Source organism: Paramisgurnus dabryanus, chromosome 16, assembly GCF_030506205.2.
Source record: "Paramisgurnus dabryanus chromosome 16, PD_genome_1.1, whole genome shotgun sequence".
Lineage (NCBI taxonomy): Eukaryota > Metazoa > Chordata > Actinopteri > Cypriniformes > Cobitidae > Paramisgurnus > Paramisgurnus dabryanus.
In genome coordinates, this window is record NC_133352.1 from 32,885,544 (window position 1) to 32,912,795 (window position 27,252).

Below are 27,252 nucleotides of genomic sequence, written 5' to 3' on the forward strand. Positions count from 1 at the left end.
GCCAGGAATGGGACAACCTGCATTAAACCAAATCACTGCATACAGAGCCCAGACCTGAACTCAAGACTTGTCTACTTAAATTAAAATATAAAAAAGTTATATTATATTCATGCCAGATCTACCTTATCAACACTGCTCTCCTTCAGGCTACAAAAAGATTCAGTGGGCGACAAGTGTCCAAGAGTCTCACCAGCAAAGTCTAGTTGACGTTCTTGCTCTCCCAATCGGAGTTACAATAAGAGTGTAGCACCCTAGCCCTTTTCTGGCCTCAGGTCAGATACAGCACTTGTTGTTCCCCAAAAATATTTTTGCCATCCTCACCTAGTGCCATCAGTGGTGGGTGAATCATGGTTAATTTGGGTGACGATGTAAAGATGTACACTGACATTTCCTATCGAACTTTGAATGCAAGCATGTTGCCTAGCAACAGTGGGGGTCAGAGGTTAAATGATGTGGCCATTGTGAAAGCTTGGGTGGCATTGGGAGCACAATACATTGGCTTGAGATTCTGTGTGTGGGGATGTGAAACAAGGTTTATTTCTGCTTCATTAGCTAGCAGGACTTTTGTTGTTAAGTTTGTAAAAATGCATGAACTGCTCCAGCTACATTTATAATCTTAGTTAATCTCAACAAAAGTTGATTGTACTGTACCGTTCCTTAAAACACTGTACATTTTCATTGAACGGGATGGTGGTGACTGTAGTCAGTAGTATTTAGAAAGCGTTCAAGACTAATTGTCTGGACAATGAACGTGCACACACACCCCAACAGTACTAATGGTTTTTGTCAGGAGGTGAACTTTCTTTCTTTCTTTCTTTTCTTTCTTTCTTTCTTTTAGTTTATTGGTTGTCAACGATTTTTGTAAACTTGAGGAATCCAAGAAACATCTTGAATTTGACTTGTGCATTATTTTCCAAAACATCTAAAGCCCTATGATAGCTTTATGTGAGGAACATACTGAAATTTATGCTGTTAATCTCTGAAAATTTTGCACTTTGACGTACCCGTCAAATCTTATTTGTGTTAAGTAAGTTTCAGGTCGTTCCTCACACAGTTTTCATTTTTTGGGTGACCTCTTCAGGTTTTGCACTCTTTCGCATTCTCCGCCGAGGCTGTATTTCATTTCATCTGCTGGAAAGAAATAACAATAAACTGTTATGATTTGATGTCATTATCTAACATAGTTCTTGAAACAAACACTGAAACCTTTCAGGCCAATATCGTTAAAACTTGCAGAAAAATAAATGACGGCAAATTCCTCACATGGCTTAAGCCCTATTCGGACGGGATTAGTTTTACAGGGGGACCTCTGAGAAAATGGTGCTTCTCAGAGGTCCTCTGTGTTTTTAGTCCCGTCCGAATCGGCCATGTCTGTGTTTTTCTCTGACGACCTCCGTAAGAATTCCAGAGCAATTTACCTACTGTTTTTCGCCGAACTCAGAGGTCCTCTGAGAAATTTAATCCCGTCCGGATGCAAATGTCTGTGTTTGCCCGCAATATCTTTTGAAAACGCGGTTCATTTAGTGTTTTGGCCACCGTGATCTGCCGTAAGGTCTTACTAATGCGCGTATATTGTATTTCCTGAGTCCCTTTCATTCAGATATGGATGTTTTTACGCATTCGGCAAAATAAAATAATTAAATCAAGAAGAGCTGAATATCAAACACTGTTAAGACTGGCCACTGTAATATCATTAACGTTATAAGAAACTCCGTTCAAAGTTGTTAAACTCCGGAATGTTAATGTTAATTATTAAAGATAATAAATTGTTATTAATCATTATTTCTTCATTTCTTTGGGTTTATTATAAGCAGACAGTTATATAAAACACGTAGGCTAACGTTAGTTTAGTAGGATTTGTATATTTTATTTTGATTTGTTAAAATTAAATTAATAAATTACATGTTCTGTCATAATTTTACATTTAAAGCAAAATATTAAACATTTACAAACACGCGTACCCAGAGCACGTGCTACTGCAACGCCCAAATGAAGAAACAGACACTCCCATCTCTGGAATAGCCTGCATCATTTTAATCCCGTCCGAATCGGTACATAAAATCACAGACGTCCTGGGGGAAACGTTGAAACTCAAACGTTGTTTGGAAAACTAATCCCGTCCGAATAGTGCTTTAGAGATATTTTTAGGGTGGTGGATAAGTAACCTTGCGGATTGTATTAACCGTATGCCTTCTCTTAGCGAGGTGTTGATGTTAGAGGCATAAAGGTAAAAACTCTGCAACATCGAGTAAATGTTGTAACTGTCGTATTCATTGTTTAGAGATAAACAATGCATGCTTTGAGTGCTTTTCTATACCTCTGCACTTCCTGCCACACATATCCGTGTGTATCCATGCAGGTCTGTAGGAAATCCATGTTATGCTGTATCCATACAAATAGGAACCTAATAGGATCAGTGGACAAGGTTGACAACTTACAGCTGTGGTTGGAACGATTTGTATGGATTTAGATTTTCTTTGCGATTGTTTTGACTGGCTCCCACAGACCAATCATATTTTTAGTGTCTCCAGTTAAGCGTATTCCCAGACAAGAAAAGTTCAAGAACAATTTTAAGGACTTTTTTTGTCATGGGTGAGTTGGAAGAGATTTACCATTATCTTTTCTGGCTATCAGTCAACACAAAATTATAGCATCAGAGGCTTTTTGGAGGCGTTCCCAGACTTATTACGAGAATAATGTTGGTGTGTGTTCAGGACAGTATGCTCTTAAATGTGTAATTAATTTGTATATTTAAAGTGTTCAATGAAAAATTATAGTACAGTAAAATTAAAGATCATTTGGTCATTTGGCCTAAAATGGAAACTTTAATGTGATTCAAACCACTACTCGTTTTTAATCCCAACAAGTGTGTCATATATCCGAACGCATGATAACACTTTCTTAAATTTGCAGGAGAAATGCTGACACTCCATGTCGACTCCAGGTCGTTCACACCAGACGCAAATGAAGCGTTAAGCGCGGCATCAGGCGGCGCAAATGATGTGGCGCAAATTGAGCATCCCTGCATAAAAAACTGCATAGACCAGCATAATTTACATGCTGGTCCATGCTGGTTTGGTGCTGGTTTAGCTGGTGGTCACCAGCAAACCAGCACCAAAACACAACATATTCTGGTCTTGCTGGTATGCTGGTTTTTCAGCAGGACTTTCATGCATTTGACACACGTAACATGCAAAACGAAAAATGTGAACTTATCAGCGCCACATTAACTAATTAGTAGCTTGCTCTAGTAGTGATGTCATTATGTACCGAAATACAAAACAACAATGGAGGACTCAACACATCTTCGTACTTTTATAAAAACGGGAATTAAAAGGATCTTGCTTGGAAGTAGGTCAGTCAGGAGGTCAGACAATCTGGTAAGTTGTAAAAAACTATCTTTACTCAAATTGAGCAATATATATATATATACATATTGAGACTAGCTAGCTAGCTAGAAGCTAGCTAAATTGAGCAAATTTACGTCTGAATTTCATGCGCAAATGAAGCGAATGAAGTGTCCAACTATGCGTGATTACCGTGATTATTCGCTTCATTCACGTCTGGTGTGAACGCACAGTAAGGGGTATTTTAGCAGGATTCACCTAAATAATGGCAAAATCACAGACTTGTTGTAGGATAGATGGAGTCAAATTATTTCCCCTGTGGTTCTTTTTTATGGTCACAATTGCTTTGTTAACAGTTTCTCTTAAATTAGCTTACTGCCCATATCTGATACTTAAAAAATATCCTTAAATCTCCACTCTGACATGTTGTATACAGTCATTTTATTACTGATCTGACTAGGGTGACCATACGTGCCATTTTTCCCGGACGCATCCCGTCCAGGATTTCGATGCGTCTTCCAGAAGTCGTATTTGTTGACCGCATACGCCATTCAGTTAAAAACATAAGATATACAATGGTAGTTTCATTCTTACCTTAAAATGTAACGGTTGCGTTCTGTAATAATAATAATCCTCTATGACGTATGCGGTCGACAAATACGACTTCCGGAAGACGAACACAAAATCCTGGACGGGATGCGTCCGGGAAGAATGGCACGTATGGTCACCCTAGATCTGACTGCATTAGGATCTCAATTGGCAAATATGAAATTATATCTCTAAAAAAACACATAGCAGCTTGTCAAGCACATCTAGCGAGTAATTGCTGGTTGTTATTTAGATAAGACAGGATTAGATCAATCAGTAAACCATGTGAATGTATTTGATCAATTAGCTTATCAGCCTCTCTTGCTCTTTTCAGGCCTTTTGCACATATAACAAACACAACATATAAATGACATGATGTGATGAACTACATATTTCTTGGTACAGTTGGACATCTTTCCTCATATGTGTTTCATTACTGACTCATCACATGTCAGATATTATGAAACTGTTATAGTGAATTATTGTGCGTTCGTTGGAGAAATGGTCCACTGTGTCTCCATCAATGTGGCCTTTGAGACACTTATTTACCACAAGCTGTTTTGATCGTTGGAGTGTGTTTGCGTCCGATTGTTATTTTTGAATGCTTTGCATTTGTTTCCTGGTGCTCGATTATTCCCTTCCAGATTCTTGCAGAGCCCCTTTGGACGTCGTGAATCGGAACGCAGTGATTGGATGGGAAAGCTAAAGCATTGGCAGGCCACTTGGAACTGCTATACAGACGCACACACATACACACTTAAGCGCACACCATGTTTTCATTGTGCGTGATTTATTTGAATTCTGGAGATGTGGTAAAGTTCTCATGAGTCTCTGTTTGCTGTCTGCCTCTCTCTCTCTTACTCTCTTGCAGTATTAGTGACATCAATGTGAATGCCTTCACACGTCTAGTAATGGTCATTTTAAACTTCATCATATGAATAGTGAAAACAAAATAGGTTTAATGCTAAGTTGATTATCAAGTAAAACAGCAAAATGTTTGTTTTTGACAGACTGAATTATTTTGACCAGAAAATAACTGCTGAAAAACATTTATAGTACACAATATGTCATTTTATCGTTATGTAAAACGATCACATATGTTATTGATCGGGGAACACTGGTAGAAATTGTCAAAACAGATGTATTGGAGCTCTTTTGCAGCATTGAGTTCAAGTGGAAGGGTAGTTGGAAAACTGCTCAACAGCTTGTTTTGATAATCTAATACTATGGCGTCTATTTAACAGAGGGCAGAAATCAACATTGTCAAAAGCCGTAGTTGCGTACAGAAAAAGGTGTAACTTTGTATAGCCCTTTTCACACAGAGATTACGGAAAATACTCGTAAAATGTGTCCGGGATCGTTTGATTTTTGTTTAATTCACACTGCCAATGATTTTCAGGAATCTGTGCGTGCATTTACACACATACCGTAAAGATCCCGTAAAGACACATGACGTGTTTAAAGTTCTGCACTTGGTAGTTTTTCCACAGGTGTGCGTATTATCTGTGTTTAAATCCTTGTTTCAAAGAGCTGAACGATAACTTTTTGTTGCGATGACACGCAACCCTACGGCACGCCCCTTACGACATTGTTTCTGCCTTTTGTTAACACAGAATCCTTTCCGTGAAAGTTACGGCAATGTTACTAGGTCCTCTTTACGTGAGTGATCCCAAAACATTTACGGGACGTGTTTGTGTTCACACAGAAGGCTTTCTGCCAATTTTACAGAACTTTTTGTGACCAAAGTGCTGTGTGAATGAGGTTTATTATTCTTTCCCATATTCTTTCTGATCCGAATCATTCCTACACTTCCTAAAACTTGTTTAGGACTGCAACTAATGATTACTTTGATTATTTAATCAATTAATCAGAAGATTATTTTTTCAATTAAATGGTTGAAAAGCTAAAAATCTATTCAATTCGGGTTTTACTTATTATTACTAAAATAAAATGCTACATCAACAATAAACAAAGAGCTGGATTTCCCCTATACTTTAAAATGGATGCTTAGTTTGTGGTTCATTACTATTTTTATGAGAACGCAACAACAATAAAACAAATATAAGTTCACTTATATAAAAGGGGCAATCAGTAGGATCTACCCCCATCTAGTGGTGGAATTGTATTTTGCATTCAAACGAACAGTGCTTACTAGCTCCTCCCCTTTCCAAACGCATGTTTCAACTACGGTAGCCATTATGTAATCGCTGATCTCCTTGTCCGTTGCAGCTGGTTCACGTGTTCTGAATGAAAACACGTTGTGGAAACGCGTTGGTAGGCAAGTGCTTTTTGTCCCTCTCTGCTATTATAGTTTATCAATACGGCGGAACGATATGGATGCCTCCTTGGACTTACCCGTTCAATGTAAGTAAAGAGAAGAAATTCTAAGCTTACTAAGAAAAGTCAGATCACTGGCTGAGGTCATTTGACACCAACGAGGACATATTTATGAATAAAGACATTGATTAATAAAACACTTAAAATCCTACTTATTGCCCCTTTAAAGGTGTCGTCATCCTGTCAATCATTGTGTTTTACAGTATGAAGCACAAAGTGTGCGCTTATAAAGTCAGGTGCTTCTCCTTCATACAGCGCAACGTGCGTGATTATATAGCCAAGCGCAACTTTTCATATTTGAAAAGCAAAAATAAAACTTTAGTGCTTCCTTTAATATAAGTGAGCTTGTCTTTGTTTTATTGTTGTGTAGTTGAAAACGGCGGTTGTCTGGGAACATGTGACGTCACAGACCAACTAATCGACAATGACAAGTATTTACATCATCGATTATTATCAATTTGTCGTTGCACCCCTACACAAGTTTTTTTTGGGTCAAGATCTCCGTAGGTCCCAACAAACAAAAAAATCTACCTTTTGGCATTTATAATCACTTCAGATTTCTTCTTATTTGGATCTATCAGTTCCTACAGAAGTGACTGAGCATGTTAATCTTAATGTGTCCAAAGACTTAACCCTGTTAATGTGCGTTTTTTTTATTTCAATTGCTTTGTTTTCTTTTTTAAAGGCTTAGGCTTTTCTTTAATCTTTTCATTCATCAAGCCTGCTTTGAAAAACTGGGTTCAAGACATTAATCGCAGATTGTGCGTCAAGAATACATGCACAGCGAGGTTGTCATCTTCTCGTTTTGAGGATGGCTTTGCAGCATCCTCCAGCGATCCCAATGTAAAAGCTTTAGACTTCAAACGTACCCAAAATTCTTTGTGGTTTCTGGGCTCTGAAATGGATGGCATTCATTTCGCAGTATGTCATGTTTATTGCTTTTCGCTGAAGGAACACCGCAGTTCACAGCTTGTGCTGGTAGACTGATGCTTTAAATGTTTTAGCATGACGTTAATTGACACGATGTACGACCTCTGTATTATGAGGTGCATTTGGCCACGGTGTGCGTTGTGTTGGGGTTTGCTGGCTATGTGTTGCGTTATGAGGTCATAATGCATATGATGTCTGATTAATTTAGATGATGATTCATTGAAGTACCTTTAGTGCAGATGTTTGCACTGATTTGTTGGCTCGACTGACTTTTCTGATCTGCCCTCTTAGGTCTTCATAATTTGTTGCATGTAGCGTGCAGTTGAAATCTGCACTTTGTAAGAATGTTTCCACGGTTTTTGGGTGCTTCCATTGACAGCTCTTGAGGTAAACAAGCACGTTAATAATGGCTGCATTACTGCTGCATGCAACTGTATGAGGTGGCGGATTGCGTGAGATATTTGCATTATGCAATTAAGCTTTGTTTTACATTTATATCAGCACATTTATACGCACATCTTCTCATGACACACTGGCTTCCACACATACAGTGTAGCATAAAGGATGCAACAATGCATGCTGGGATACGCAACGAACCCGGTAACCCACTGCTACATCACGGCTGTCTGATGCAACAATGCCCCCTGTGGAGAAACACACACATCCACTGCACTTTAGTCTCATCTCTACTCATCTCTCGCTTTCTACTTTTAATGTGTCACATACCTACAGACTGTCATTTACACTTTTAGTATATAGTTATATATTTTTATTTTTTTATATGTTTAATGTAAAGCTGCTATGATACAATCCAAAAACTTTTTTAATGTCTTCAGACGAAAGACATTCATTATTAATCTGCTCACATATTTACAAATCTTCATTTTATATTTTATTTTTAATATTTTCAGTAAATGGATACTAAAGAAAGAAACAAATATATGTAGGCCTACTTGACGCAGATGGGTGATTCTCGCGAATTAGACTTATGAGGTGTCATGAAACATTTAAATAAAAATGTAAATGCTATCAAAATCAAGAAGCATACAGTTCCAAACATCTCTTCATGTACTATTTTGCACATGATTTCAAATGACATCATACAAACCAATTTTGTTGTTTTTTTCACAATTAAGGGGGACATTTTCATTACTGCAACGTGTCCATGACTGGATTTTGGTTCTTTGACATAGAAAATGTATAATTAAATAATATTTTTTAATAAAAAATAAAGCTTCAGTGGATAATAATAAGGAATATAAATGTGTCCAAGAAAAATTTTCTCATCCTCCACAACAATTTTCAATCATTGTTTAAGCCCTCAAGGAACTAACATTTAAAAAAAGTTGTTGTAAGGGACATAATTGATTGTGACACTCAAGATGGCTACCAGGTAAGCAGTTCTTATTTTTTTCTCTCCAGATAAAAGTTTAAATTTTGTTTGTCATAGTACCTAGACAACTTTTTAGTTCTCATTACCGAAACATGAGTTTGTGAATGCATATATTCAATGTAATATCATGTTGCGGTAATGATTATATTTGATATTATATTTGATAAAAAATTGGCCTCAATGGCTTTTTAAAAAATCTGGTGCTGGACACCTAAATCTGGATTTTGTGAGAATCACCCAGATGTGTGCAAATTTTGAAATTGTTTGACGGCTGTAGTTCTCTGCTTTCTTGTCTTTCCTGTTAAAATATTAAAGTTGGTAGTCGTTGTAACTGTTAGTTGTGTCAAAACCATAAACCATAATTTTTCACTTTCTATCACTTCAGATGATATATTTAGCATTTGAATGGACACAATATGTTTAGTTCAACATGAATCTTCAGTATTTTCATGAAAGAAAAGGATCGATTTCAATGCATATTGTTAACTAAGGCCATTGATGTTTAATTTCATGTGACAGAAATGACAGATATTGTCACAGTGTGTAAGTGGTGATGCTCTGACCTGGTTTATGTGGTGTATACAGATTGCTCTTTTGTGTGCACGATTTCTGTCATGAGTCAAATCCTCGGTTCTGTCAGACGTGAATGTGCGGAATCTGATCTAGTTGTTGTTTATTATTCGCATTGAGCTTCAGTTTTTTTATACAGACTTTTAAAGCAAGATTTACTTGGGTAGTGTCTCATTTTTTTGCTTTATTTTGTTTTGTATAGTTTTATGAACATAGATCAGGGTTTTTTTTGTCAGCTGGACCCCCTTGACATAAATCATTGAAGTACCCTACGATTTTGCAGGGGACATTTCACAAGACTTTTTTAAGATCTTAAATAAATCTTTGGTGTCCCCAGGGTACATATGTGAAGTTTTAGCTCAAAATATCATATATAGATAATTTATTATATCATGTTAAAATTGACACCTTGTTGGTGTGAACAAAATGTGCCATTTTTGGGTGTGTCCTTTAAAATAAAAATGAGCTGATCTCTGCACTAAATGGCAGTGCCGTGGTTGGATAGTGCAGATTAAGGGGCGGTATTATTATAGTAAGATCCCCTTCTGACATCACAAGGATAGATACATTTCAATGAATTATTTTTTCACATGCTTGCAGAGAATGGTTTACCAAAACTAAGTTACTGGGTTGATCTTTTCCATATTTTCTAGGATGGTAAAAGCATTGGGGACCCAATTATAGCACTTAAACATGGAAAAAAAGATTTTCATGATATGTCCCTTTTAAGTCAATAATATAATCATTTAATAGCACATTTGCATGTTTAACTTCAAAAATATAATTTTTTATGGATCTGTCAATTTTGTATGAAGTCTCAGTTTTCGTATATATTATAGTGTGGTGTAATGGTCACATCACATTGAGATTAACCAAATAAAATATATAATTTTATTTAGATTTTTTATTTTCAATTAAATACATTTTTTTATCATTTAATTAAAATAAAAAAATATCAACCCCCAGCAATTTGCAAACCCCATATTGGTGAAATCCTGACATAGATAACTGAGTAAGCTATCTATTGATTTCTTAGTTTTTTATAAAAAATACAAACTCATTTGCATTTACCCTTTGCATTTAAAGTCATATTCACATTTTCCTCTAGCTATACTTGCGATACAACGTGAGGAATTTGGTGGTCTGTCTGTCTGGTGGGCCCAGACACATGGCACCTTTAAACAAAAGATCTGTACTTATTTTTTGCAAGGTTTTACAAATTTCATTTCCACTTCACTTCATGTTTAAAGACAAATTTATTCTGCTACATCATTTCATAACAAGTATGGAGTTTATATGAGTTTTTGTGTAAAAGCCTGAATTTTTTTATTTCTTTAAGACCACAGTGTTTTCACTCCATCTTGATTTTTCTTTTAGTTTAGTGTCCTATCAAAGCACGTTCTTATATGATCTGTTTTTACGACAGTAGCACTAGTACACCCTGTGCACACGCTCGTACACACCTCTCCTTAGTATTTCCACAACAGCAGCGGAGTCAGGTGTCATATCCCCAGGGTCAAACAACGAAACGATATAGTGATGTCATTCTGGCAGTCACCTGAGAGTTGTAGCACGCAAGAAAGCGTCCGAGGCACATACAGAACAGAACGATGCACTGTCTTTACGTTGTGTCTGTGAAGGTAACACAACTTCATGTAAGCCGTGCTCTTTGAACTCAACAGCTCACAGATTTGGTAAGAATATTTTGTGTGTTCAAAATGTGCTTTTGACCTCTGCTATGGTAACATGGTGTTAAAATAAATGAAAACGCATTCTCGACGGGTTTCACTTTCATAATGTGGCGTATTTCAAAACGAGACATGGAATAAATGTACAGAGGGGAGAAAGTTGTTTTACAGAATAAAGAAAATAATATAGCAGTCATGTTGTTACAATATTTGACATGTCTGTTCCTTAATAACAAGCCATTGTGTTTTTAGTGTTTCCTGTTTGGTTGCGCTTGTGTTTGTTTAATGCTTCCATAGTGAATGGTGTGTCAATGCGTACAATTTAAATGACAAAGCTGAAAGTACTGGAAAGCTTTGGCAATATGGCCGAATCATTCCTATCAAAACATTTACTTGCCAATAGGATTATTTGTTAGCCATCGCCCGAGTTAAAAAATACAGTAGGGTGGATTTCTGTCTTTTAAGCTCAGATTTCATCATAGTCGTGGAGCTATGGCGGTCTTTATAGAGGGTGCGTGAATAGCAGTCGTGTTTCGATTCGTTCCCTTTTAAGTCCTAAAACCAAATCATTTTTCTAGTTATATATTTGTGCGTGTATGGATGATGATCTACTGTTCTCATGGAGAGGTTTTGCCATGATTGAAGTCAGGCAGATTTGCGGGGCATAAACATGCCACCACATGAATTTGAGTGGCGTGGCAGAGAAATGCAATCTGACAGCTTTTAGATGTTTTGATCAGTCTTGAAGATGAAACACAGGACTAAAGAACCTAAAATTGGTGTTCTGACAGATCTCTTGCTTGTCTAAACTAATCACTTAGCAGCATATAGTGTTAAAGGGATATTACCCCATGATTTACTCACGCCAAAGCCATCCTTGATCTATATGATAATTTTTTCATATTATATTTGAAAATGTCCTGGCTGTAAGCTTTATAATGGTAGTAAATGGTGCTTCTAATTTGAAGCCCAAAAACTCCATCCATCCTTCACAGAACTAATCCACATGGCTCCAGAGGGTAATAAATGCCTCCATAGAGCAAACAATGCACTTTTGTAAAACAAAATCAATATTTTAAACTACAAACTAAAGCTTTCGGTAACAACCGACGCACATTCATGAGAGAGTGTTTCCCCAGCGTATGACTTTTTCAGGTTTCAAATCAGAAGCACCATTTGGTACCATTATTATAAATCATACAACAGCCAGAACATTTTCTAATATGACTCATCGTATACATGGAGGGGTTAGCAAATCATGGGGTAATTTTCAGTTTTGGGTGAACTATCCCTTTTAAACCATAAAAGCAACCAGAACTGTGTTTTAAACCTATAAGAGTTTCATATAATATTGCCTGCTGATTTTATTTGTCCAAATTCAAAATGCATATTGAAGTTACATGTGTCAACAAAAAAATGCTGTGACAAAATCACAGGCCACGGTGGATGTATATTTATTGAATTGAATTCAAACTTGGTTAGTTGTCTTTTCTGTCTAATACAGTTCTGCTCCTCAGATCTATTTTCTGTCTCTCTGATAAACAATCGTCTTATTTAGTCTGACACTGCAGTTATAAGTGAACATTTTGTTTGTACGGGAAAATTTAGTATCGCCGCTGATATTTGTTTTTATAAGCTTGCTCAGTACCAAGCTGCCTAATTTGGGTAAAAATTCTGGACTTCGAGAAACGTTGCAGACTAGATCAGATTAACAGAGAGAATTTCCATTCAAAGTCTTGTTCTTACGAGATCAGTCCTTTAATGTAATTCAAACTAACAGTTTGTGTGTTAGTTTCTTTGGCTTTTTGTTAATCATAATTTAAGACTGGGTTTTTTTTGTGGAAAAACAGGAAAACATTTGATTGTTCCTGTAGCTCAGTTGGTAGAACATTGCAGTAGCAGCACAAAAGATCATGGATTTGATCCTCAGGGAAATTTTGTCCATCCGACTGAATTTAATACGATTGAAGGTTACGACTATACAGTTTACATGCACCCTTAACATTGCAATCTGATTTAAATGTTCGTTTGCATGTACATTATATAGAATCCGAACCGAAAGTCTGCCCAAGTGCACAGCCAGGGTTGCCAAATTCGTTTATCAAAACCATCCGAATGGACGTTCAAAACTAGCCCAAAAGCATCCTAATTCACAGCCCAAATACCAATAACTAATCAACGAAGTCATTTAATCTTCAACCCACAGAAAAAAAACTGGTGGACACAGTTTAAACGGTAGCCCAAATCTAAACTGGAAAAAGCAGAGGACTTGGCAACACTACGCTGCGTCCAGCATCTCTCGTCGTTTTATCTCTGGATAAAAGTCAAAACTGAGTTGGAGAAAGTTGTTCTTAAGAAGTTTTTAGGTATTGGCAATGAAAAGAAAATTTTAAAAAGTCACAACGCTATTTCATTACTGCATGTGCACAAGATATTTTTGCATCCGATTTAGAAAATACTATGATTCACGCGTTTACATGCATACTTTTCTCCTGCTGATCGGATCACAGATCGGAGTACACCATCCCCTTTAATACGATCCAAATTTGCATCCGATTGTCCACAATCATACTGATTAAGGTGATTACATGAAGACTTTTTAATACGATTGAGCCATCAAGATTACAAACGGATTATTTGGTTGCATGTAAACGTACCTACTTACTGATAAAATGCGTAAATGTAATGTCATTTTTGGCTTGCAATTTTCAAGCTTTTCAAACTTTTAATGTCAGTTATGTTTTTGCATTTCATGAAAAACATGAGATGCGTGCCTATGCAAAAGTTGCTACCATAATACTTGCAATGTTTAGTTGTTAACCAGGACTAAATTCTTTCTCAATGTATTTGTGTATTACTGTGCAGGTGCTACACACTAAAAATACTGGGAATTTTTATATTTGACCCAAAAATGGATTAAAACAACCCAGAATTTTGGGTTAAAACAACTTGGCATAGGTTAAATTACAACCCAATGGGCTGGGCTCGTCCCTTTTTGACCCAATGCTTTTTTTATACTGATGAACACAAAAGAAGATATTTTGATAAATGATGGTAGCCACACAGCTGATGTACCCATTGACTTCCATAGTATTTGTTTTTCCTACTATGGAAGTCAATGGGTACTGACAGCTGTGTGGTTAGTCACCATTTATCAAAAAATATTTTACAACATGAGGGTAAATTATGACAGAATGATCACTTTAATAGTCTAATAGTTTACAGTTGCCAGTAGAGACATGTGGGATGGCCCACACTTTTTTACCTCTATTGTCATTGGTTTTAATCACTAACCTTAAAATAATAATTTAAGAATGCTTTTTCTATGCAAACATATCTAAAACACGATTTTAAGATAGCGTGTTTTGCCATCAAAACCCCATTTAACCCCATCTATTTGTAAAAAAAACATTTATTTTCCATTTGCATTGTGCAATATCATAAGGTCCCAATGTGATTAAAGCTATCTTGCATTGGATCTTTTCTTACTCTGGCTTGGGAATTTGATTTCATTGCAGGGGCTAACTAGCCTGACTACGTCAGACTTTGTACTTCCGCTAAATTTCATTACGCTTCTGTACTCAGTCTGAGATACCTCCCATTCAAACCGTTTTCCTCAGGTCTCAAAACAACCGGCGAATCAATGAACAGAGGGCGGGCCGGGCTGAGAGCCGTGACGTAGACGCTAACGCTAATGTACGGTTGTAGTTTGTAGTGGACATGGAGGCACAGAAAGGCTATTTGCTCTGTTGTGGAGAACTTAAGCCCAAACAAGAAGAGTGTTTGTTAAACATTTTGAATGGAGATTATGTTGTTGCCCTACTCCCGACAGGTTTTGGGAAAAGTTTAATTTATCAACTATTACCGATCTTCAGCGAGAAACTGTGTGCAGCACAGCTTGACGTGCACAACGATCGAGAAATCATGGAAGGGAATTTCATTGTTCACAGTTAATGGTGGAGGACGCATGGGCAAACATTCTTTGGTGACGTTCCTGATTAACCAGAAAAAAAGGTAGGAAGATTTAATTTACATATGGTTATGGCTGTCTGGTGGAAGAGTTTGAGCGGAGAGAGGGGCGTTCCTCCACTTAGACGTGAGTGGAAAGACACCTTTAGGATAGTGTTCAACTAGCTCTGGCCCGATTTACTTTACATAATCTGCAGAAGTCGTTCATAGCCATGTTAACTCCGGTATTTCGCTCGATGGGTTTGTTTTCACATCATACCTGTGTTTTACAGCAGAAATTCGATGCGGCTGAACCGGCGCATAACGCACATCATATCCAAACGTTATGTGATTGGCTTACGTTTAGACCAATGATTTTAAACTTCAGACAAGCCCCTCCCATGAGAAGGAAAACGATTGTCAATTATGCCCAGCCAGACTCTGTCTATGAAGCAAAGCAAAATAGCAGAGGATGGTTCTACCAGGCTAGGGGCTAACTGCATGAGACAGCAAATCTTCTGTGTTTCTGAATGAACCCTGAGCCCTTTCTGATTACCAAATGTGTGCCTCTTCGAAAAGACCCAACCCTCCTCCCATTTAACCAATAACCCTCCTTTCTCTTAACCCATTCTAGCCCCCCCATCTCACACCTCATTTCCACATTAACCAGTCTTTTGACAATAGTTAAGTTTCACACAAGGTGGATTTGGCGTATGGGTTGTTGTTGCTTAATGTCACGCCTCACACGATTTGACAAGTTCTGTGGGGTAACTATGGAGGGGAAACTGCCCTACTCTGGTTTTATGTGTTATGGATTACAAAAATCAGGAATCAGAGTCAGGAATTCTTTATACATGCGTTTACATATTCTATATTTTGTTATAGCGTTGCACCGCTTTTTTTGTTTGTTTGTTTGTTTTTTCATAAAAAAACAACATTGAACCTAATTGTCTTAAATATTAAAGTAGCAGAATGTGGGGGGAAGTAAATCAGATCACATAAAAAATATTATAGTATACATATTAGTAGGCATGGGCATTTTGGAGGTATGATAACCTTAAGCAAAAATACCATGGTTTAACAGTGTTGCAGTATTGCCATTGCAACACTAAAATTTTGTTATTTTCAAATAAGTTATTGCATTAATGATCTGCATATACAAACAACAACTTTTCAACTGGACTCAATACAGGACATGTATTCCAGGTAAAAATAAAACCTTAAATTAAAATATTCTTTTAAAAAAAGTATAAAAAATAAAAATTATAATATAATATTTTATGTAAACATCAAATCAATTACATTACTTAATTATTTAACTAATTTTGTGTAAACACAGCTTATACCTTGAAAAGGTCTCACATTAAATGTTAGTGGTTTTGAAACCTTGACTCTTTAAAACCTCGGTATACCTTGAAACCGGTAACCGGCACATGCCAACATTAGTGATGCATCAATGTATCGGCCGCGAAAATATGTATTTGCCGATTTTTGATGAATTTGAAACTATCTACATATTGGCTATAGCATGTAAAGGGCCAATATTGATTGTTTATTAACTGTGTGAAGACAAAATAAAATATTAGTTTGTAAATAAATTATAAATAAATTATAGTTTGTGCGATGGGGAAAATGTGTAAATCACGCAGTTAATCGCGTAAGAGATTACTCTTTCACGTGAGCCATGCGATAAGAGTATTTCGGGAAAATGTCTGTGGTCTGGGCTTTTTTCAAAATCTCAAAAAAAAGACTAAAAAGCGCCAAAATTTTATCTTAATATGTGGCTCTTTCATTATGTTCGTCAGTTGAATGTTAAATAAATCTAATTTATGTTCAGTACAAATAATTGGATGCAGAAACTGCTTTAAACTAGCTAATAAACCAACCGTATAGTATTGTAAACAAGTGTTTTTATTATTGGTATCGGCCAATAACTGTCTGTTTAAATCTGTATCTGCCCCAAAAAAATCATAGTGGTGCATTCCTACTACATATCATTTACTCATATAGCAAACTGTCGAAAATTCCTACTCCCTATAATGTTTTTGGACCTTACTATAATAAATATTAAAGTATACAACAACATTTACTATACTTTATCAGTTCTCTATAGTAATGATAATACTACAGAATACTAAACATTAACAAAGTGCAGTACTGTAATATACTACAGTATAATAACATTTATTATAGTAGATATTAAAGCATAATACAGTATTTTATCACATGAAAATCTAATAAGAGAATGAAAAAATTTGGCAGGGATGCGTTCCCATAACAACCTTTTCCAAAAGGACCCGCCCATTGGATTGTGTCACTGGGCATTCCTGGGATTGAGCAAGTGTTGTAAGGACACCCCCACCCAAAAAAAAAAAAAAAACAGTGCAAGCTCAGCCCCAATGTGATTGGTCACACCTCCTTTCTTTGTGTGGACCAGAGCATGCTGGGAATGACCATAGAGTGAATGCTCAGTTGTCTGTGATCGGCTCTCAGAAGGATCCCAAAGCCTGTTTGGATTTTAGGAGCTGGATCTGCACCGAATCAGCCAAGGTAGAGCACAACCTTCTTGTCTGTCGGCGAGTTTGCTGCGCGTCCGTCCGGCACGCTGTAATTAGGCTGCGCGCGGTCACGTTGTCAGAATGAATCACAAAAGAGGGGGTGGGGTTGATCGGGAGGTGTTTGGACAAAGAGCCCAAGTTGTGGGGGGATTGTTTACTACGGCGACGTCAGGAGTGAGCGTGTCTCCTGCGTACCAACCTCCTTTATTATCTTACTCCACAGCAGCTCTGTTTAACAGCGGTACCGTAGTAAACCATATTCATTACTGCTACAAGCACAGCTGTGCTTTTGGATCTCTATTAATCTCACCACGTCACGTCAGGGTTTTTATTTGGAAAGGCAGCATTTGATTAACGCTTTTGGCAGCATGCGCATCGATCTCACGAGAGCCGCCGTGCAGCTGTTGCAGGGATCAGATAAAGACGGGATGTGTTTTCAACACTCGAGACCCTTTATCGGCCATCAGGCGAGCCCCCTGCTCGGGGCCTACTGTTACGGGGGGAGGGGTGTTAGACAAATGGAGCAGGATGGTTTGAAAATGTCTGCCTGGTTTCTCTGTTGGGGTGTGGGGTGGTAAAGCTGACAGCAACATCACATGTTTTCCATTTTGATTCTGATAATGCAGCTCTTTGTTTGCGGGGATGTGCATGTGAGGTCACTTCCTGCTTTCCCAGTTATTTGCGAACTCTCCACGGATCACTTGTCATGCTTTTCCGCATAGTGCATATGGAAGTTTGATGTGACGTTTCAGTTCCCTTACAAAAGTACTCTGGTTGAACCATAGTATTGGATGATAACACCATAGTAATGTGAAGTATACACATGTAATGCTGTTTTTGAAAGATGTGTTTTTTCCATTGTACCTTATGCAATAACACATGTTTTGTAAGCATTTGCAAACACTTCCCTCAATGCAGTAGTTACATTTTATAATTTATTTATCGTTTATGCATTTGGCACACGCCTTTTATATTCGGTGTTGCTCATCTTTTCTATCTTAAACTATAGTACACTTTTTGTTAGCTAATTGACAAAATGTTAGATGCCATCTCAAGTCCCTTTGCTTAAGAACTAATGGTGCTTTTCCATTGCATAGTTCCCTATGGTTTGGTTTGGGTCAGCTTACTTTTGTAAACCTTTCCACTGGGTGCAGTATGTAGTACTTTTTTTAGTACGAAGTGACCCGAGCTGATACCAAAGCGTGACGTTAAAACACAGTAGATCACTGACTGATCTGAGAGAATCGTCACTATCAGCGTCATCGCTATAATGTAAAAGTTTAGCTTTACCTTCGTGCTAGCTTGCGCTGTCTCGAGCAAACATGTTGTCATTTGTGCTCCGCTAAAAGTTCTTAAACTCTGTTTTAGCGATGAAAAACATCCACAGGTTGAGAATCAAGAACACCATAACAGTTTTTTCCAAACTTGCAATTTGTGGCGGCACATATATGCTTAAAGGTGCTCTAAGCGAATTGAAGCGTTTTAGACCATAAAACATTTTTTGTTACATACCGGAAACATCTCCTCACTATCTGCTTGCTGCCTGTCCGCTGATCAAACTGTAAAAAAACGCGATCTCTGTAGACAGCCGAGGCTTCACAAACGGCAATATCAACAAATGGCCAAACCTAGCATCACAAAACTAAACAAAGTATTCCAGCCAATAAACGACAAGAAGGATTTGGGGGTGGGGGTTGGGCGCGTTCATGAAAGCACGGAAGGGAGGGGGAGGGGGAGGAGTTAGCTACGCTCTGTCTGTTTGAAAACAGTTCAAACATCAACAGGAAGTGACGTCGCACATTATTCGCTTAGAGCGCCTTTAAATGCAACTTAAATGAGGCTTAGCGGAGCTGAGGGTGTTTGTACAGAAACTGTCATGTGATACAGAGGTAGTGATAAACGCGATGTGCAAACATCTATTTGTGGTGGTCAATTTTAATTTTGTGGCGGACTGAGAAATAAATGAATGTATGGGAATGTACAACAACGCTCTCAATTGTATGTTGTCACAGCAGTAGGCAGCGCACATATAACGACACGCCTATAATCCCTCCCACTCCGAAGTGTTACTAAACTCGATGGAAAAGCTAACCAAGCCAAAGTGAGGTGAGCTGACCTGACCCAAACCAAACCGTGGGGTACTATGCAATTGAAAAGCGGCATAAATCTAAATGTAACACAATGCTTTACCAGTTGCGCTACATGAACACTGAGGGTGCGTGTACACTAAGCCAGTTTTTTTGCACACTGAGGGTGCAAATACACCGGCAGCCGGGGTATTTTTCAATGAAACTTCTGAAACTACCAGCAGCAGGTGTTTTTATTGCCCTGAGCTCACCTCCCACACTTTGCATTTTTTCAAAATGTTCAACTTTGGGTGAAACGCTCAGCTCATCAAAGTCACTTCTTAAGGGCGATTTATAGTCTTGCGTAGGTCCTACGCCGTAGCTACGCTGTAGGCTATCCGTAGCCTGACGCGCACCTCACAAATTTTTTAACAGCGTGTCAGATCTACGCGGACCGCAAGCGCTGTGATTGGTCCACCAGAACCCCTCCCGTCACGTAAAAAAACTGCGTCATAGGTATTTCCATTTGTGACGGTGAAAACAAAGATGAGCCAGGTTGAGGAGTGATTTAACTCAAACTGTATCAAAAGCTGCTGTTTATTTACTTCCATCATTGCTGGTCTTCTCAAATTATACACAACAAGTTGCTGTTTCTTCTTCATTTGTGGGTTAACTTGCTTAGCTTCTTCTTCTGTGACTTCTGCTGCTGCTACTGTGGTTACATGCGTGGTTACTGCCTACCAGCGGTCTGCGGATGTGTTTGCACGTCGACGCGGACGACGACGCAGAAGTATAAATGAAAACCGACGCGGAACCTACGCCGTCGCGGATACGCCGTAGGACCTACGCACAACTATAAATCGCCCTTTACTTGGCCATCCAATCACAGTGGAGGAGGGGCAGGATAAATATCACAACAAACAAAGCGCTTACCTGAAAAAACGCTTGCAAGCGCCCACAGTTGGCGTCCACCTGCCGCTTTCAGCCGCGTTCAAACGCTTTGTTGTACACGCCCCCTAAGGCCTGGTTTTTCGGACAAGGGTTAGCTAAACCCAGGACTAGGCCTTAAATGTTAAATGTGTTTAAGCATATTTTATAAACATGCCTTAGAAAAAGACCTTACTGCTGTGTTTCTTAAGACAAATCAATGACACTGGCATATTTTAAGTTATTTTCTGTTGAGACAGTTCAATCATGTGTTTTAATCTAGGACTTGCCCTAAGCCTTGTCTGTGAAACTGGGGGTAAGCCATCTAAAGAAATCCTGAGATTTTTAAAAGGCACTTTATAATTGAAAATTCTTGTTAAGAAGTACTCACATAAAACTTAAAGTAATAGAAGATCTCTTTCAAACAGTGTTGAAAGCTTTCAAAATATTTCTGTTCTTTCAGTTTTTTATGACAGTTTCTACTTACAAGTAATGAATAATTTTTAATGTGTTGTTTTAAGTAAAGTAACATGAGTTTAATGTAAAGTCGACACACCAACGCTCCAAAAAACCTGCATGATCGAAACGTCAAACGGCACGCACATTTTTTTATGTTTGGAGCTTTGGTGTGCTAACTTTTAATCCTCTCATTTGATTTGCGTGCTTTTGTTTTCTTTTTAGTAATGTAATGTAAAATATCATGTACACCCCTACTTACCAAATAAATAAAGCTATGTAGGAAATAGTTTGTTAGTTATACACTAATTTGTGAAAAGAAAAATCCAGCAACAGTTACCCAATCGTAATGAATAATGACTGAAGAGTCATGTAATGAGAACCTGAAGACTTGAGTTTCAGTCCAAAGACAAATGACAGACTGTTGCAGATGTTTCATTGTAATGCGCAAAGCTGGTCGCATCCTGCTGTCGAACGCTATCAGTCCCATCACAGCACGCATGAACCATCAGAGAGATCAAAGCCTTGCAGACTCGGTCAGGAAGCAGAACACATCACCTCCTCCTTGTCCTCCATCACTGCCGATATTGTGTCATGAAACTCTTTTTCTGGAATAAGCCCCAGTCTGAGCCAAAGTAAATGCGCCGTGTTGTGGAGATTTGGGTCATTCGTGATACTTTTCCGGGAATTTTATTTATAGAAGGGACTCAAAGTAGAGCCGCCTAGTGCTCTATTTTCTAAACCTAGATTTAAATATAAATATTCTCATGTGGCTAGATTTGCTGACCGTGTGCAGGACAGGCAAGCAGTGTCTGTGTTCACGTTGGATTGACAAGCTACATTTCTCAATTTTGTTCTGTTACAAATTGTAGTTGTCACTTTCTTTCATAACAAAACTGGATTGAGCCGTCCAAACAGTATTGACAACTTTGGGTAAAGATAACCATTGTTTTGGTGCGAAAGTTAAGAAAATTAGTCTGGAGAATATTTAAGAACTCATTTAAGGTTTCAAGTCCACTGCAGAATTTATGACAGCATGCATCATATAGAAATCTGTTAATGTTTTAAAGGGGACATATTATGAAAATCGGACTTTTTCCATGTTTAAGTGCTATAATTGGGTCCCCAGTGCTTTTATCAACCTAGAAAATGTGAAAAAGATCAAACCAGGAACTTAGTTTTGGTAAACCATTCTCTGCAAGCATGTGAAAAAATAGGTCATTGAAATTTGTCTCCCCTTGTGATGTCAGTAGGGGATAATACCGCCTATTAATCTGCACTATTCAACTACGGAACTGCAATGTAGTGCAAAGATCAGCTCATTCGCATTTAAAAGGACACACCCAAAACAGCACATTTTTGCTCACACCTACAAAGTGGTAATTTTAACATGCTTTAATAAATTATCTTTATGGTATTTTGAGTTAGAACTTCACATTTGTACTCTGGGGACACCAACATATGTCTTAACATTTGATATCTTAAAAAAGTAAAATGTTCCCTTTAAAGGGATAGTTCGCCAAAAATGATATTAAACCCATGATTTACTTACCCCCAAGCTGTCCGAGTTGCATGTGTCCATAATTTTTCAGACAAACACATTTTCGGATATTTTAGAAAATGTTTTAGATCTTTCAGTTGATTAAATGTAATGTTACGGGGTCCACCCATAGTCCACGACCTTCAAGTCCAAAAAAGTGTGTCCATCCTTTACAAATTTAATCCAAACGGCTTCAGGATGATAAACAAAGGTCTTCTGAGGGTAATCCGTGCAGTGTTGTTGTAGAAATATCCATATTTAAAACTTTATTAACGTAAATAAATCCCTTCCGGTAGCGCCGCCATCTTAGTCACGTCCGCATTCAGGATGAGAGCTTACGCAGCCTACGGTGGCTACTCTGCTGCTGCTCTGTGCCCCCGCCCTCCGAATTTGTCATACGTCACTAGAGAAAAGTGCGTACACTACGCTAATACTCTCTCCTGAATACAGAGGAGTCTAAGATGGCGGCACTACCGGAAGGTATTTATTTACGTTAATAAAGTTTTAAATAGGGATGCACTGATACCACTTTTTTGGAATACGAGTACTTGCATTTCAGTACTTGCCGATACCGATACCGAGTACTTAATAAAAAAACATGATTTAAATTTAAAGGTAACAGCTTTAGTCATATAATTTAACAAAAAACAAAGGACTAGTTTTCCAGTTTGTTGTAAACTCTGCCTCTTTGGACAACACAAGAGGCATTAACCCCTTACACGCCGCTCAAACATAGACATTTCCTAGACCATGGTATCGATTCCAGGTATCGGGGGACTTTTAACGAGTACGAGTACTTTAGAAAATGTGGTATCGAGGCCGATACCCGATACCAGTATCGGTATCGGTGCATCCCTAGTTTTAAATATGGATATTTCTACAACAAAACCGTCGTGGACTATGGGTGGACCCCGTAACATTACATTTAATCAACTGAAAGATCTAAAACATTTTCTAAAATATCCGAAAATGTGTTTGTCTGAAAAACGATGGACATATGCAACTCGGACAGCTTGGGGGTGAGTAAATCATGGGTTTAATATCATTTTTGGCCGAACTATCCCTTTAACACACACATTATCCAAAGCACGTTTGACCCCCAAAGCCTGATTCGTTTGACTAGTGTTAGCCCTCCGTATCGTCCCCGGGCATGGTTTGGTTAATCACGCCCTGGGTTTACTAAGGCTTAAGCACAGAATCACATCGAAGTGCGAATCAAATGGCAAGACGTCAGTTCCGCGACAGTCATTCAACATCATCTTCCTCTGTTAAAACCTTTTGGCTTAAGGCAACCATGCCAAAAGTTAGTGCGTACTACATGTTAAAATGAAGATAAATAAATGCTATAGAAGTATTGTTAATTGCTAATTTAGTTAACAAATGGAACCTTATTGTATATTATTTACCATGTTATTTATACTGGTAATTTGGTGATTTGATTTGATAAAGGCCTCAGTAAATTTGTCAAAATATTAAGGGCATAAAATACGTTGCACTTGATTGTGCAAGAGTATGATGTACGTCGGATAGGAGAGGTATGCAATTTGTGACAATGCGCATGTGTGAAACACCCATGTAGGTGTATGAGTCAAATAAAGGATACTTTGTAAGGCTGCAGTCACACCAAAAGCGCTTTAAACGCTTGCAAACGCAAGGCGCGACGCACTGCCTTTTAAAAAAAAAAGAGCAGTGCGACGCGGCTTTTCATATTGCTAAGCAACCACCGAGTCAGCTGTCTTGTCAATCAAATATTGAAGCGTGAGCGCTCTTTTGCTGTTAACTGTCATATCAGCAGAAACTTTAAAAAGAGGACGCTTGCTCTGACCTTGTTTAAGGATGAGAGGTGCACAAACACACAGGAGAGAGTGAGCAAGTGGTGTCCGGTTCTTCAAAGCAACTGTAAACTTCCCTCACCACAACGTAAGGCCCGCCTCTCCCCTCATTCGATTAGACAATGGAAAGACACGAATGACGTCGGGCGCTTCTCCGCTCTCAGCGCTCCTTCAAAAACGCGTGCGCGGCAGGCGGCAAAAAAACGCAAGGCGCTCGGCGCGCATAAACAGCGCGCAAACGCGCCCTGCCCATAGAATATCATTCAAAAAAGGCGCCTGCAACTGCCATAAACGCTTTTGGTGTGACTGGCCCCTAAGGCTGTACTTTGGGGTGTTGTATATAATAATTTTTACTATATTTTGGGATGTTAGTGTAAATGATTACGGCATTGATGCCTACAAACAAATAATCAATTATTGAAAAAGCAGTGTGAGTGAGACAGACTTACCTGTGCGATAATATAAAAAATTGAGGATGCAATTGTGATGCATCGGGATATTGGATTGAATCGAATTGTTGACAGAATCATGAGACCAATGATGATTCACACTAGGGTTGTGCCGATAGACGATAGTATTGTGTATCGACGATAGTCAGACATATGGCCGATAGCAGGCTTTCATGATGATAGTTGGCGATGGTTATTATTATTATCATCATAGTTTTACATTAGCATGCACATTGCGTGCTTTTCTCGCATGAGAGGGTTTGTGGGCTTCCCTTTGCACAAGAGAGCTTGTAACACGTGCGGATTCCTTCTTGCACGCACATGGACTTAAAGGAATATTCCATTTTCTTAAAAGAAAAATCCAGATAATTTACTCACCACCATGTCATCCAAAATGTTGATGTCTTTCTTTGTTCAGTCGAGAAGAAATTATGTTTTTTGAGGAAAACATTGCAGAATTTTTCTTATTTTAATGGACTTTAATAGAACTCAACATTTAATACCTAACTCAACACTTAACAGTTTTTTTCAACGGAGTTTCAAAGGACTCTAAATGATCCCAAATGAGGCATAAGGGTCTTATCTAGCGAAACGATTGTCATATTTGACAAGAAAAAAAATGCACTTTTAAACCACAACATCTCGTCTAGATCCGTTCGTGATGCGCCAGCGTGACCCCACGCAATACGTCATGACGTCAAGAGGTCACAGAGGATGAACGCCAAACTACGCCCCAGTGTTTACAAGTGTGGAGAAAGAGGACCGTTCCTACGTTGTTGTATGTCGAATAGGGGTGGCACGGTCCATGAAAAAAATCCGAACCGTTCGGTTCGCTTGTCTCGGTTCGGAGCGCGTGTGTACCGCACGGTTCAACGGTTCATGGCATGCGCAATGTAGTCTCATGCCCTGTATGTGACCTCAGATAGCGTGTTTCCCTTACGCGCGAAAGAAGAGGTGACTGGTTTGGAGTATAAGTACTGCGGGTTATGTTACGTGTAGAAATGGCAAGTGGGAGAGAAAAGGAAGTCTGCCCGCAGTTGGAGGATGCGCCAGCGTCGTATAAGTTTGGTGTGTGGAAACATATTTTTATTTCATGTTACTTATGATGACAGCGGAAATAAAACAATAGATAGAACTGCAGTCTATGGGTTGAATATGCTCCAACAGCCACAGGAGATCGCCTTCTCTCCGACCATTTATCTAATCTGAGGTAGGCTACTGACAACAATGTTTTACGTCTTTTCATATTCAGCGCTATTTTTAGCCTTTCATTGATAAAATTAAAGCGGCTGATTTCCGCGTAGTTTCATTTTGCTAGCGTGTGAAAGTTGCGCGATCTTATTTCAGAAATTGCCCCTCAAAGTAATCAAAAGTGGACAAAAGAGACTTAAAGAGATTTTAATATTACAGGTGCAAAGGTTATGTTTCTCTCTCGTCCACATAATCTCTCAGTATTAAAGCAGCCTCTCAGTGATAAATCTAAGAGCTACACTGAAGTTGGCATTTTAATAAATGCAAGTTATCTTTGTGTGCTAAAAATGCACATAAAGTTTATGTAGATGGCAATACACATTCTCTTTTTTGCCAATTAAATGAAAAGCATGTTGAAATCATCAATGTCTTCCCTCTTGCTCTATCAAAATCTCACCTGGCTTTCCTCAGAGATGGTCCAATGTGCTTAAAGTCAAATTCAGTTTGTGCATGATTACATGAAATAACTTTTTTTAATACTGTATCCTAAATTATGGATAATTAATACATTAATAAGATAATACATTTCTGGAGTGTTAAAAATTTAAAGAAAAAATAACAAGAACCGTACTGAACCGTGAACCGTGACCATAGAACCGTGATACGAACCGAACCGAGGGTTTTGTGAACCGTGCCACCCCTAATGTCGAATGATAATAATTAATGTCTTTGTGTCAGTTTATTGTTTACAATGGTCCGCAAATTTGCGTTTTATATATGTAACACGTGACCTCTCTACGTCACTACGTATTTACGTTAGGTCACGCAGGAAAAGACCTAGACAAGAAGTTGTGGTTATATATTATATAAGCATATTTTTTATTTTTCTTGTCAAAAATGACAATCGTTTCTCTAGATAAGACCCTTATGCCTCGTTTGGGATCGTTTATAGTACTTTGAAACTCAGTTGAAAAAATGTTTTCCTCAAAAACATAATTTCTTCTCGACTGAACAAAGAAAGACCTCAACATTTTGGATGACATGGTGGTGAGTATATTATCTTTTTTTTTTAAAGAAAATTGACTATTCCTTTAATGAACGCGTCTTGGACTCTTGCTCGGACCTGAATGCACGTGGCATGGACTCCTGTATTGCGCAGGATTCGGGCTTTTACTACAGAGTTTACTACTCTGGGTGCTTGAGAAGTGATGTTTGGACCAGAGTATGTTTGCTCTCTGGTATCTGTGGTCATGAGTAACCGGGTCACAGGACCACAGTTTAAGTCTGGTCGTTTGAGAAAAGAACAGTTCTGTCAGTGTCTGAGAGGAGAGGTGGTCTATCAAAGTATCTCACGGGAACATGTTGGTCGTACATCAGCAAGAAGGAGTATATTATGTTACAAGACTAGAACGTATAGAGGATGAGCATGTTT

At 38.3% G+C, this 27,252-nt stretch overlaps 1 protein-coding gene across 6 annotated transcripts in view; it reads left to right on the forward strand.

Annotated features, from left to right (window-relative positions):
• Nucleotides 1-27,252, forward strand: part of stox2b (storkhead box 2b) — a 93,454-nt gene that overhangs the window by 45,760 nt on the left and 20,442 nt on the right. The window contains exon 1 of one of the 6 annotated variants that reach the window (XM_065275280.2): nt 10,697-10,859. The exons of 3 other annotated variants lie outside the window; for them this stretch is intronic. Coding sequence is in view for 1 of the 3 variants with exons in the window: in XM_065275283.2 (XP_065131355.2) it covers nt 17,441-17,600 (160 nt within the window). In the remaining 2 variants the exon portion in view is untranslated. Of the gene's footprint in view, nt 1-10,696; nt 10,860-17,216; nt 17,352-17,425; nt 17,601-27,252 lie in introns of those variants that run through there. 2 more of the 6 variants (XM_065275281.2, XM_065275283.2) reach the window with 2 other exon arrangements.